Consider the following 12,153-nt stretch of genomic DNA (forward strand, 5'->3'; position numbering starts at 1 on the left):
TGCCTGTGTATTAAGTGCTACGCTGGCTGTCAATGAACTGAACGCCAGATTTCGGCGATACGGCACGATGCAATCGGGCTTTTAATATTAATAAAATCTCAATTAAAACATGCATTACTCCATTAGTGCGTGCTCGTAACTAACAAAACCCTTTTAATAACATAATTACTTTCAAGTATTCACTTCATATAGCTACGGCTTAGGTTAGAATAGTTCAAGTCTCGTACACGTATGCAGTGTCTCGGTTTTTGTATATTTCGGTCTTGAAAATATGACGTAAAGTGGGATTTCCCTATTCTAAGATAAAGTTTCCAAGATGCTGCCGCTGACCCAGAAGGACACCCGTTTCCCGCGCGGGCGTATCGCCGGGCTCCGCGACAAGTTGACGAATTGGTTTAGACTAATTTACTCTGATAAGAATTCCAGAAATTTGTTCCTATTCCTTATACTGAACTTGTCGTTCGCCTTCGTCGAGCTGTTCTATGGTGTTTGGACAAATAGTTTAGGTAAGTACATTTGGATATTGGTTTGCTTATCTCAACCCTTCCTAAATAGCCCAATACTGTTAGTAAATATGCCAAGCAAGTGGCATATGTTATTTTATTTAGCTGCTTATTGAGTAGATTTAATATTAAATGATTTGAAAGTAACATTAGGAAAGTTTTATTACTTGAGAATCTTGTGTACATACTGGAAAAAATGTAGGTATGTACTTCAATTACATAAATTAAATCTTTCATTCCGCTGCTTTCTGGGCATCTACTATTTGAGGGAACCTCAACACGAAAGAAGAAGAAGAATCTTTCACTATTGTAGCATATGTGATTTTAAAATATTTATCAGTACACTCGTGCCTGAGGATGGATTCCCAAAGAATCCGAAACATGTCGCCAAAAGCGACTAAACATAATAGTGAGTAAAAACCGTACTGATAAATATTTTGAAATATGTCTCACGATAGTTTAAGTGCGATTTATCAGTACGGTTTTTAATCACTATTATATTATGTATGTGATTTTGACTGTATAAATGTTACAATGCACCAATGACCAAGATAACTCTTCATGGCATTTGCAATGACGAAGTGTGGAAATGTCTTCATTAACATCTATTTTTATAAAAATATGACATGTATAATGATACTTCCTCACTGTTCTATACAAATCGGTGCAAAGTTAGCTTAGACAGGCAGTGCCAGATTAAGCCAGCGCGGGGTCTGTAGCAAATTCTATCATGGGGCCCATGGATTGTTTTAATTTTGTTGGACAAATTGAACGAAGATATGCATGCCCCAATGCATAGATGCGCGATGCCCGTGGCATTTGCTACTTTTGCCACATGGCTAATCCGCCACTGTGGACAGACTCTGCACATGTTAAATACAAATACAAAAATATTTACTGCCAGAAAACATTCTTAACAAATTTTTCTCAGTGACTGACACTAAGCTGTGCCTGTCCTGCCGAGTCCCTTACAAAGATTTACAGAAAGCAACATGCATGCAGTAGGAAAGATAATTAATAGTGTTTTCAAGTATACAAATTTGTCCAGATGACCATCATCTAACATCCCTTTCAAGCATTAAAGTATACCCCGTTTTCTTCCAGGTCTAATCTCAGATGCATTCCACATGTTCTTCGATTGCACGGGCCTGGTAGCGGGCCTGGCAGCCTCCGTGATATCAAAATGGCGGTCCAACGAGCGCTACTCGTATGGATACGCGCGGGCCGAAGTGGTTGCTGGCTTTGTGAACGGCCTGTTCCTGCTGTTTATAGCGTTCTTTATTATGAGCGAGGCGGTGGAGAGGGCTATTGAGCCTCCAGAGGTAAGTTACTAACTAAACCTTATCTATCCTTAACCCTTTTCCAGGTCTCACCACATTGAGTTCATTTTGGGTTTCTATTATATATATTATATATTGTTTAATACAGTAGCAGCTGAAAGCTGATGCGTGTATATCACTGCACTTGTTTTTTTTATACTATTAGGTCTATTAGTGTTCATTTTGTTACTTGTTTTAAGTGTTTGTCAAGTCTGTTTTTAAAGGTGTTCACTGAAGGAGCACATATCACTGCTTCTGGTAATTTATTCCACTCGCGTACGACGCGTCTCTATTGTTTCCCATATAGTTTTAAGTCTTAATGTATTGTTTGTCCACATTTTCGTTAGTTATAATTTGGTTTTTCTCAGAAACGCGTAACTTTTCAGGATTGCCGTAAAACAAACCTAACCTTACCTATCTATAGGATAACCTGAGGAAAATCCTGAAAAGTTAACTTCAGAATTATGACTAATGATTATATGATAATCATTACATTATGACTTTCAAAAATTATGTCAAACAAAGGGATCCCATTCATTTTACTTATTTCATTTTATTCATTTTATTTTATTTTATTTTATTTTATTCATTTAATTTTTTTTAGAGGTCTAGGGGTTTCAGAATTGCCAATAAAAGGGTATCCCCTTATTCACAAAATTATGACACCTGTGCTGTCAACCTGTGCTAGACAGTGGCTAGACACCAAGTCCTTCACTTAAAACATAAATTGGCAACATTGATCCTATTTTTATGAACAGAAAGATGAAAATGGCATAAGCGTTATAAAGGATACCCCTTCAAAAGGTTAGCGCTTAGGAACACGACAAAATGGGACCTTTGACTAGACTTCGACACATATTATATTTAGATAATTACTTAGAGATGTATAAAGTCTCTATGTGTCGAATTACATATTTTTGTGTAATGGTACTATAGTTAAAAAATACCATAGAGTAACTTATACTAGAGCGGTACTGTCATAGTAAATTTTGTAACCCCAGTAAATTCACTGCCATCTGTCGACACACTTTAAAACTAAAAATAAATATTTATAAAAATACGTTAAAATGTATTTAAATATGGATAAATGATTTTTTTTATTTGCATTAATTATTTTTATGATTTTGACCCATGTTCTTTCACTGATATGCGTTAAAATTATAAATAACAAACGGAACCGTCAACGCCCTCTATACGAGTGTAGGCCAAAACTAGTGGCGCCCTCTGATCGAGAATCAAATTTTCGTGATTTTCGAGGCACGTTTTTTCCTTAGACTGTATCCATCTATTACGGAGTTATATCTATCTTTGAAAATACTAAACTACAAATACAAAAAAAAAACTAAAATTCTTTAGAGGTGTAAATTGATGGATTGATGAAAAATATGACGAAACCATTAATTAATTAATTAATAAGATAAGTACCTACCTACTACCTATCAGTAGTTATCAAGCAGTTACTTAAGTTGAGAATCTAGAGATAAGTAGCTATAGGTACTAGAGTATTCAGTGAAATGAAATGAAATACGTTTATTTGCTTAACATTATGTACTGATAAGATGGTAGAGTCAAAAGTATTATGTCCAAATAATGTCAATACCTTATAATAGTAGGCATGCAAAATAATTTAAAACTTAAAACCTATTAACATTATATTACATATTTACATAATCAATTACAATAATTTATTAAACATTTACAGTGAGAAATTGAGAATAGAGCCAAGAATAGACGAATTAATAAATTAATAAATAATAAAATGTCACAATATTAATAAAAATCTACATTTAAATATTCCTTAACTAGGTACGTATAGGTACTAGTATAAATACTATCAGCTTGTGAATATTTTGCAAACGGATACTCTAATTCAAATGTGGTTATTAGAAACCCATTTTGTTTTTGAGTGACCTCACACAACTCACAACATCAGAAATCACCTCCTTTATACAGAATTACAAAAAATAAATTATTCAGTCACAGTACAGTCGCCATCAGATATATCGGAGCGGCCGAGGTGTTCAGATATTTTTAGCACCTCGGCCGCTCCGATATATCTGATGGCGACTGTAGGTACAACCATTTTTGACTGACTTTAGCTTTCACAACGCCAATTTAAATGTCAACACTATTGCACTCGACATAATGTCGAAATTCCATCGGCACGTGTTCGTACGTAACAGTCGATCAAGCACGTACTTCTCCCGTCTCCCTTCGTTTGACTTAGTGTTAGTTAATACTTACTTAGTTTACTCTGTGAAGTTTTAATAATAATTTGATCAGTCAAATGTATCTGGTGGGCTATAGTCTTTATCTTATCTTATCTTAATAGTGGGCTATTACTTACAGCAACAGCAACACTCTAGCTAGAAGAAAGGGGACGACCGCTTCTCCGTAGTCCCCATTTTCCTCTCTGGATATTTTTTATTTATTTATTTATTTATTTATTTGGGAAACATACAGCACATTATAATACAATAAGGTAAAAGATATAGTAAGAACATAGGCCAAAAGAGTTTCCACTTATAGTTAATACAAAATTCCTTTGCTCCGAAAAAAAAGTACAATTATTAGGTATTTTGAATTTAAAGTTGAATTTAACAATAACATTGAGTAATAATAACAAGCATAATTTAGAATTTGGAAAATAACAAGCACAATTTTCAATTTAGAATTTGAAATCAAATAGGTACAATTACAATAACAATCATAACAATACAACACAAGATTACAATTTTATTACTAGCTACGAGTTAACGAAATTTGCCATTTATTATATTTTTTTATTTTGTTTGATGACAGAAACAAATCTATTACACCTATGCTGGAACAAATCAATGTGTGAATATTTCTTATTGTATATATTGCATGCTCTTGCTAAAAATTTGTTGTTTACATATTTTTTGCGAGTGAATGGAACTGATAGTAAAGCGGTGGACCGTGTACGATATGTAGGACATCTAAATGACACCTTGCTGAGAAGTTCTTCCGAATCAATTAAATTATTTAATATTTTATACAAGAAAATTACATCCCGCTTTTCTCTTCTCACTTGCAAGGACTCAAATTCCTCGGGCTTAAAAGATTTGAATTTATACTTCATACGATTAAGAAACTTTTTTTGAACACTTTCTAATGAATTAATGTGCACTAAATAGTTGGGACTCCAAACTGTAGATGCGTGACATTATACAGCATTATCCTTAGCCATTGGACAAACCCTGAAATCCCACGTAGGGTAACTTCTCAGGAATACTCTAACGTTAATATTTTTTTGATTAGAACAAAAAATAAAAAAATAAATTATCAAACAAAAGTTATTTCCAAAAATCGACAGCAAAAAGAAAGTGCTTTTGACAGTTTGTTCGAAAACAATTGTCAAAAGTCAGAATCTTATTAGTGTCTTATATATTAGTTAAAAAATCTAAAAAAATCAAACGAACGGGTATAGCTTTATACACCAGGTTAATAATGTCAATATACACCAATTTCTACAAGAATATTTTCCATAACGTCAACAAAATCCAGAGAGGAAAATGGGGACTACGTTTGTATGAAGAACCGGTAGTCCCCATTTCCTCTTAACTGACCATCGGTAGACCTTGTCTTTCTAATAAACTAATAAGGAATATTACTTACGCGAAACTGCGTAGGGGGCGTCACTACCACAATCTGAGGGTCTATCGCAAAACAAGAAAATCGAAATTTCGTTGTCTAACATCTCTATTACTCTTGCATAATCGAGCGATAAAGAGGCAGATATTAGCGAAATTTTATTATCTCTGAAAACTTGTCAAAAATCTGTTAAAGGAAGTATGTATAAGTTACTCTATGTTTTACTATAGGTGCTAGTGCTGCACTCTGGCGGCAAAACATTGCAGTAATACCCACTATTGTCAGTTACAGTTCGATCAGCCGATCCATACTAAACTATATTGTACTTACGGAAAAAGTACAAACAGCAATAAAGCTTGCTTGCTTGCATGCATGCTTGCATTAACCTTTTGGACGCCAATGACGGATATATTGGCACCGCAGGTCCAACGCCCAAGACGGATTAATCCGTCGCAGACCACAGAGCAACATAGACCTACGCGCATGTGCATAAAGTTCAATTTCAGTTTTAACACTTCGGTGACGTGACGTCCGAGTGACAGCTTTTGCGTTTGACACGGCGTCGAAAAGGTTAAAAATTACATATTTTTAATATAAATTGTTTTCGATTATGTTCAAAAACAAATTTGGCGTTTCGACATCAAACTTAAGAAACCTATAGCTATACACTAAAGCCTTGTAAAGAAAATGAGATTGAAGTGTAATGCATTTCCCTCGCGATATCCCGACTTTTTTCCACGGCTCATGGGAGCCTGGGGTCCGCTTGGCAACTAATCCCGAGAATTGGCGTAGGCACTAATTTTTAGAAAGCGACTGCCATCTGACCTTCCAACCCAAAGGGGAAACTAGAAACTAGGCCTTGTTGGGATTAGTCCGGTTTCCTCACGATGTTTTCCTTCACCGAAAAGCGACTGGTAAATATCAAATCATATTTCGTACATAAGTTCCGAAGAGCTCATTGGTACGAGCCAGAGTTTGAACCCGCGACTTCCGGATTGAAAGTCGCACGCTCTTACAGTGTAATGCAATGTTCCATTAATTCCATTATAGATACAAGCTCTGAAATTACCCACCTATTTAGAAATCGAATTGAAGGCCGTTAGCTTTGTATTAGAGCCTGACTAGTTGAGTAATAACTGTAATACGTAGAAGATAAGTTATACTGTTTGCTTTGTATTGTGTATTAGCGACCCGCCCCGGCTTCGTACGGGTGCAATGTATTGTGTGTGATGTATTATACATATAAACCTTCCTCTTGAATCACTCTATTTATTTATAAAAAACCGCATTATAATCCGTTGCGTAGTTTTATAGATCTAAGCATACATAGCGACTGACATCCACCCAGACAGCAGGAAGCGACTTTGTTTTATACTAACTTACGTTGTTTTAATTTTTAATATTTCGTAAATTTATTAATTCTAGTGATTATGAATAAAATAAAAACGTATCCAATAAAAATATATATTTAAAAGGTTAATTAAAAAAACAGTCACATTTTGTTTAAAAAATAAACAAAGTAGGTACGACACCAGTCACCAAAGTCCAAACGATATCTCTTCTACCAATATTTTTCACCCTGTACGACGCGATCTATAATGGGGTCGCGGAAAGTGGCGAAGCGTAAAATATTCCTGGAGTAACCTGGGGTGACCCACAAAGGGCATGAGAAAGCTTCTCTTTGCGAGTATCAAAATGCCCTAGATTCCTTCCTACAGAGTTAAATAATAAATTAGAAATATTTTATTTCAGGTCAAACACGAACGGCTCCTACTCGTCTCAATCATGGGCTTCCTAGTCAACATGGTGGGTATATACGCCTTCCACCACGGCCATGCGCACGGCCACGGAGGCCACGGGCATTCCCACGGCGGCCACGGCCACGCGCACAACGGCCATGGACAAAGCCATGACGATGAGGTCAACACTGGAGCTGGGAGCGCCATTATGAGAGGCGTGTTCCTACATGTGCTAGCTGACACTCTAGGCTCAGTTGGGGTTATCATATCAGCTATCCTAATGAGGATGTTCGGCTGGATGAGAGCAGATCCTATATGCTCCATGGCCATAGCCTTACTCATCGCTGGAAGTGTTATACCGTTAGTGCGGGACTCAGCCGGTGTTTTAATGCAACGGACTCCTACAGCTTTAGAGCGCGCTTTACCAAACTTGTATACAAGAGTGGTAGGGCTTGCTGGGGTCCATGGGGTCCAGGAGCCTCATTTCTGGACTTTGTGCAGTGATGTGCATGTTGGGGCCCTCAAGTTAGAAGTGGCAAAGGAAGTGGATCCGCGGTATGTGACGGAGCAGACCGCTAGGATTTTTAGAGAGGCCGGTGTTAAGCATTTGACGGTGCAATTGGACTATTCCCCGCTCTGATCGTAAATTAATATAAACTGTAGTTTATTTAAGCCTTATTGAAAACTGCTTGCGATGACTTTAGGCGTCGTTGGCGTTCAAGGTTGTACATGGACCTCCAAAGGTTACATTTAGGCTCAAAGCCTAATTTTTTTTTTGGCGCTAAATGGTGCAGTTGTTTACTAGTTAAACACATTAAAATACAGCGTTTTTAGTCGTTCCTAATTACTCTATTTTTATATTTTTTGTCTCTAAAAACCATCATTGCGAATATTACGATAACACACGTACAAAATTTAAAAAAAACTGGTTATAACAGAATAGAGGTCCATGGGTATAAAAATAGTATGAAAAATTCTAGGTTTATACAGTTTTTTAAGTACAGTACTCTATATACAGGTGCGATTAGAAAAAATATTACCCCATTGAGGATTTATTTATAAAGATAATAGTTGTATTCGAACATGTGACAATCTGTAAAAAGGTATTTAATTTGCTCGTTTTGACTGCTATGAATGTTACTTTTAAGTAGGTACGTATTAACATTGTACATCCAGTTCTGTTCGCTTTCATCATTAGAGTTAGACCAAGAAAAGTCTCCAACGAATTTGATCATTTATACATCATAATTTCATAGAAGTTTGACGTTTAAAATAACACTTGCACTGCGTGTGCTATTGCTATCAAAATCGTTGCAGACTTCTTGGTCTAACTCTATCTTCCTAATATTCCATTTCCTATTGCAAACAACTTGTCACAAATAAGCTAATAAAAATATTTTGAAAGGGTTAGATTTATACCTTTTATAAATTGTCATTTGTAGTATATTAATAAATTTGTAAAAAATATTTCATAATCATCTGCCAAAAACAAATGTAGCTGAATTACATTTATATTGTGGTCTGGTTATTGAAAGTAAATGATCTTTTTCTTTATAATTTATCACTCGAAATTCATACCTCTTCAGACATTTTACTATGTAATATTTTTTGTGATATTTTAAATGATCATCTTCTGTAAATACTGACTGTTCCATAAATTCTACTGTAAGTTGAAGTCGTAGGTATATAAATATATATATTGAACTTATATTTTTGAAATAAGGTGATTTAAAATTGTATGTTTGTGGCTTCGATGTTTATTTATTGACGCATTATGATTGTTTTGAATTCACAGTCTCAACCAAAATGAATTGTGTAAAATTAAAATTAAAAAATGTACGCTATGAACCTGTAGTAATGCGATGGTTGCGCTTTTATCGTCTATCGCGGCATGGTCACTCGCAATTACGTAGGTACTTGTTGGTGACGAACACGATAACTTTTGACAACATAAGCCTTTAAACAATTACTGCTTTGGCTACAGTTAAAGAAATAAAAGCCAGTTGCATGGTCACTCAACAGTGAAGTATGAAACGTGAAACTTCCCATACAATAAAATTTTGCAAATGCTTTAACGGAGACGGGCGGTTTGGTGCAATCGACCTGACTCTAACGTACCTTACGTACCGGTACCGACAGTACCAATAAATAAGTGCAATACCCCTTTGTGAATGTGTAAGATTTAATTTTGAAACTTGAAGGCATGATTATTTTTGTATGTCCTTCAAAAGGTAAATTATTGGCACGCAAGCCATGGAATTATATAAGTTTCTGACGCACAATATTGTGTTCAAGTCAAGTTTAAGTACATCATCCCTTTGTTTGTTGCATTTGTTGGAAATGCAGCATATATAATAATTATTTAAAAAAAAAACACCTGGCGAAATATTACAGACACTTCACTCACGTTAAATATATTGTTTTATTTATAAATTATGTGTTTATGCATTTCCTATTTATTTCATAGCTAAAATAATATGATTGATATTCTTACAAAGCTAAGCTACGTCTAATTTTTATATATACATTTTAATTACTTAGGCGTTATATTTTTATTGTTTTGTAAAGTAGTTTATTTTTACGCCGAAATTTGGCTTTAATGGGTATATTGTGTTCCATAGAGAGGCCCCCTATCTTTGAATTTACATTCCATTGTAGATTGTTTTTGAAAGAGGTCCAGCGGTCCATACAATAATCACAAATTCTTTATTTAAAATATGAGTTTTTACAAATGTGCAATACGTACTAATAAAAAACTTATTTCAAAAAAGTTTTTTGGATATGTTGTTGCATTGGTCCGCTGAAATTAAAATAACTTAATTAAGAAAATGATTGTTTTTATTTATGATTTTCTGTTAGTTGCGAATTCGGTATTAAAATTAGATACCTACCGAAATTGCTTCACGCTCTAATATTATTATATTTTATTTTGAAATATGTTCACCAGTATTATGGTCACATTTTACGGATGCATTTGGGTCAATCAACTTTTTTTGCTCTGTCCCGAGAGCCATATAGGGTAAGATAAGAGTACCCAACGCAAATTGTTATAAGAGAATAGAAGCTCTTACACATACTGGGATAGGTACATATAATGTATTAGTAGGAGATACGTTATATATGGTCGACCTTCACCCATACGTCTGACGGATGAAACTTATATTTTATGAAAGAAAATATGTTCCTGAACATAAAGAAATATGGTCAAGGCTATTTTAAATAAATTTTTGAAAATATTTTTTTTCTTCTTTACACTAGTAGACTGAATCGACAAGACTCAATAAACTTGCATTCTTATCATTGCCAACACTGGTTGCGGGCGGCGTATTTACAAAGGTTATACTGATATGGTTCAGATGCGAACTGAACTAGATTAGCTTTTGTTTGGAGAAAACTTAACAAAACCCTAATCTATTATATAGGTAGTATAGAAATTTACTGAAATCGTATAGACTTTATTAACTAAATTCATACGGATATTGTTACTACAAATGCTAGTCTGTTGCGATCTAAAATTTGAATCATATTTTAGTAACGATTCCGATTGTATTAAATAAAGTACCGTTCATGCAAATTACTTAACAATAAGCCTAAGATTTTTTTTTTACTTTTAGAATTATTTCAGTTGATAGGTACGAGTACTCCCTTTAGTACCGTTTGGTAACCAAAATTTCGTAACCAGCTACAGAATGGGAATCAAGATTCCCAGTTAATTTGAAGCCGGTTACGTATTGGGCCAGCGTGTTACCGCTTGGTAACTAAATTTGGTAACTAGCTACAAAACAGGAATTTAAAATTCCTTGTATGTAGCCAGTTACGAATTGGGCCAGAGTGGAATTGTTTGGTAAATAAGTTTTGTAACTGGCTACAAAATGGGAATCCAATATTACATTAAATCAGTAGGTAGGTAGGTTCGGTTAGTTAGGTAGCTTCAAATGCCCGAAGGGCAAACCGCCCAGAAATAGTCTAGTTACGTTGTGAAGTAAATTTTTTTTTAAAGAAACAGTCCGACGAACTCCAGCTAACTAGACGGAGCCCCGCTTCGCGTGGCTCCTATTTCTGGGCGGTTTGCCCTTCGGGCATTTAAAGCTACCTAACGAACCTAACCTACCTACTGATTTAGTGTAATTTTGGATTCCCATCTTGTAGACAGTTAGGTACAAAACATTTGCCAACCGTGGCTAGGAATAATCCATTTGAGTAAATAAGTACTATTAAAATTTAGATATCATATTCAAACGATACTGACGTTACTAAACTCGACTAGGTTTTGTCGTGAATAATATTTGAAAATATGTAAGCAAAAAGCTAATCCATTTGAGTGACTCATTTTTACCGAAATGGTATAGATATTGTTAACTAATATGCATAAACAAAAGCTCCCCGATTATAATCTGAGGCGTGACTGAAATAGTTTAGCTTTTGTAATTACGCTTCCGGGCGAGTGTGGGGAGTGATGCGACGTACGGGCGCGGCGCACACCCTCCCACTTCTTCGACCTCCAAATGCACGAAATTGGTGCGAAAATCACATACAAGTTCTTGAGCCGTCTAAATGGCGCCTAAGAGACTCAAAAAAAGTTGTTTCACCATGCCTATAAGTATTTTCTCGGTAGCAGTAACTGATGTTTTTATTATTATAAATAAATTAAGTTACCGAAATATGTTCTTTTTTTGCTCCCAAGTACAGAAAGGTGCAGCAAAAGATTCGCAATCTCCAATGATGTGAGCTCTCTAGAGAAATCAGATAACCCATTCTTTAGCTTGGACAGTGCATTCCTTGCTTCAATTCAATCTTCATGTCAATAGGCGGGTCCATTACAGAAAATACGATGACAAAGGATTATTCTACATCTGTACAGTACAGAATGATGAGAAATAAGAAAAAATCGCACAAATGCGAGTGGAACTCGCCCACCGAGGGTTCCGTACATTTTAGTATTTGTTGTTACTTATAGCGGCAACAGAAATACATCAT

At 35.2% G+C, this 12,153-nt stretch overlaps 1 protein-coding gene across 1 annotated transcript; it reads left to right on the forward strand.

Moving 5' to 3' along the window:
- Nucleotides 1-21: 21 nt before the first annotated feature.
- On the forward strand, nucleotides 22-9,996 carry LOC134748356 (zinc transporter 7). Its single transcript, XM_063683135.1, has 3 exons — nucleotides 22-506; nucleotides 1,608-1,825; nucleotides 7,190-9,996. The coding sequence occupies exons 1-3, from the start codon at nucleotides 317-319 to the stop codon at nucleotides 7,814-7,816; spliced, it is 1,035 nt and encodes a 344-aa protein (XP_063539205.1). The 5' UTR covers nucleotides 22-316; the 3' UTR covers nucleotides 7,817-9,996.
- The last annotated feature ends 2,157 nt before the right edge of the window (nucleotides 9,997-12,153 follow it).

Source organism: Cydia strobilella, chromosome 16, assembly GCF_947568885.1.
Source record: "Cydia strobilella chromosome 16, ilCydStro3.1, whole genome shotgun sequence".
Lineage (NCBI taxonomy): Eukaryota > Metazoa > Arthropoda > Insecta > Lepidoptera > Tortricidae > Cydia > Cydia strobilella.

What these genes read in the sequence shown, in the direction of transcription:
- LOC134748356 (XM_063683135.1), top strand. Translation starts at nt 317, where the DNA reads ATGCTGCCGCTGACCCAGAAGGACACCCGTTTCCCGCGCGGGCGTATC. An exon ending in TGTTTGGACAAATAGTTTAG is followed by an intron (nt 507 to 1,607) that starts GTAAGTACATTT and finishes GTTTTCTTCCAG; the next exon opens with GTCTAATCTCAGATGCATTC. An exon ending in GGGCTATTGAGCCTCCAGAG is followed by an intron (nt 1,826 to 7,189) that starts GTAAGTTACTAA and finishes ATTTTATTTCAG; the next exon opens with GTCAAACACGAACGGCTCCT.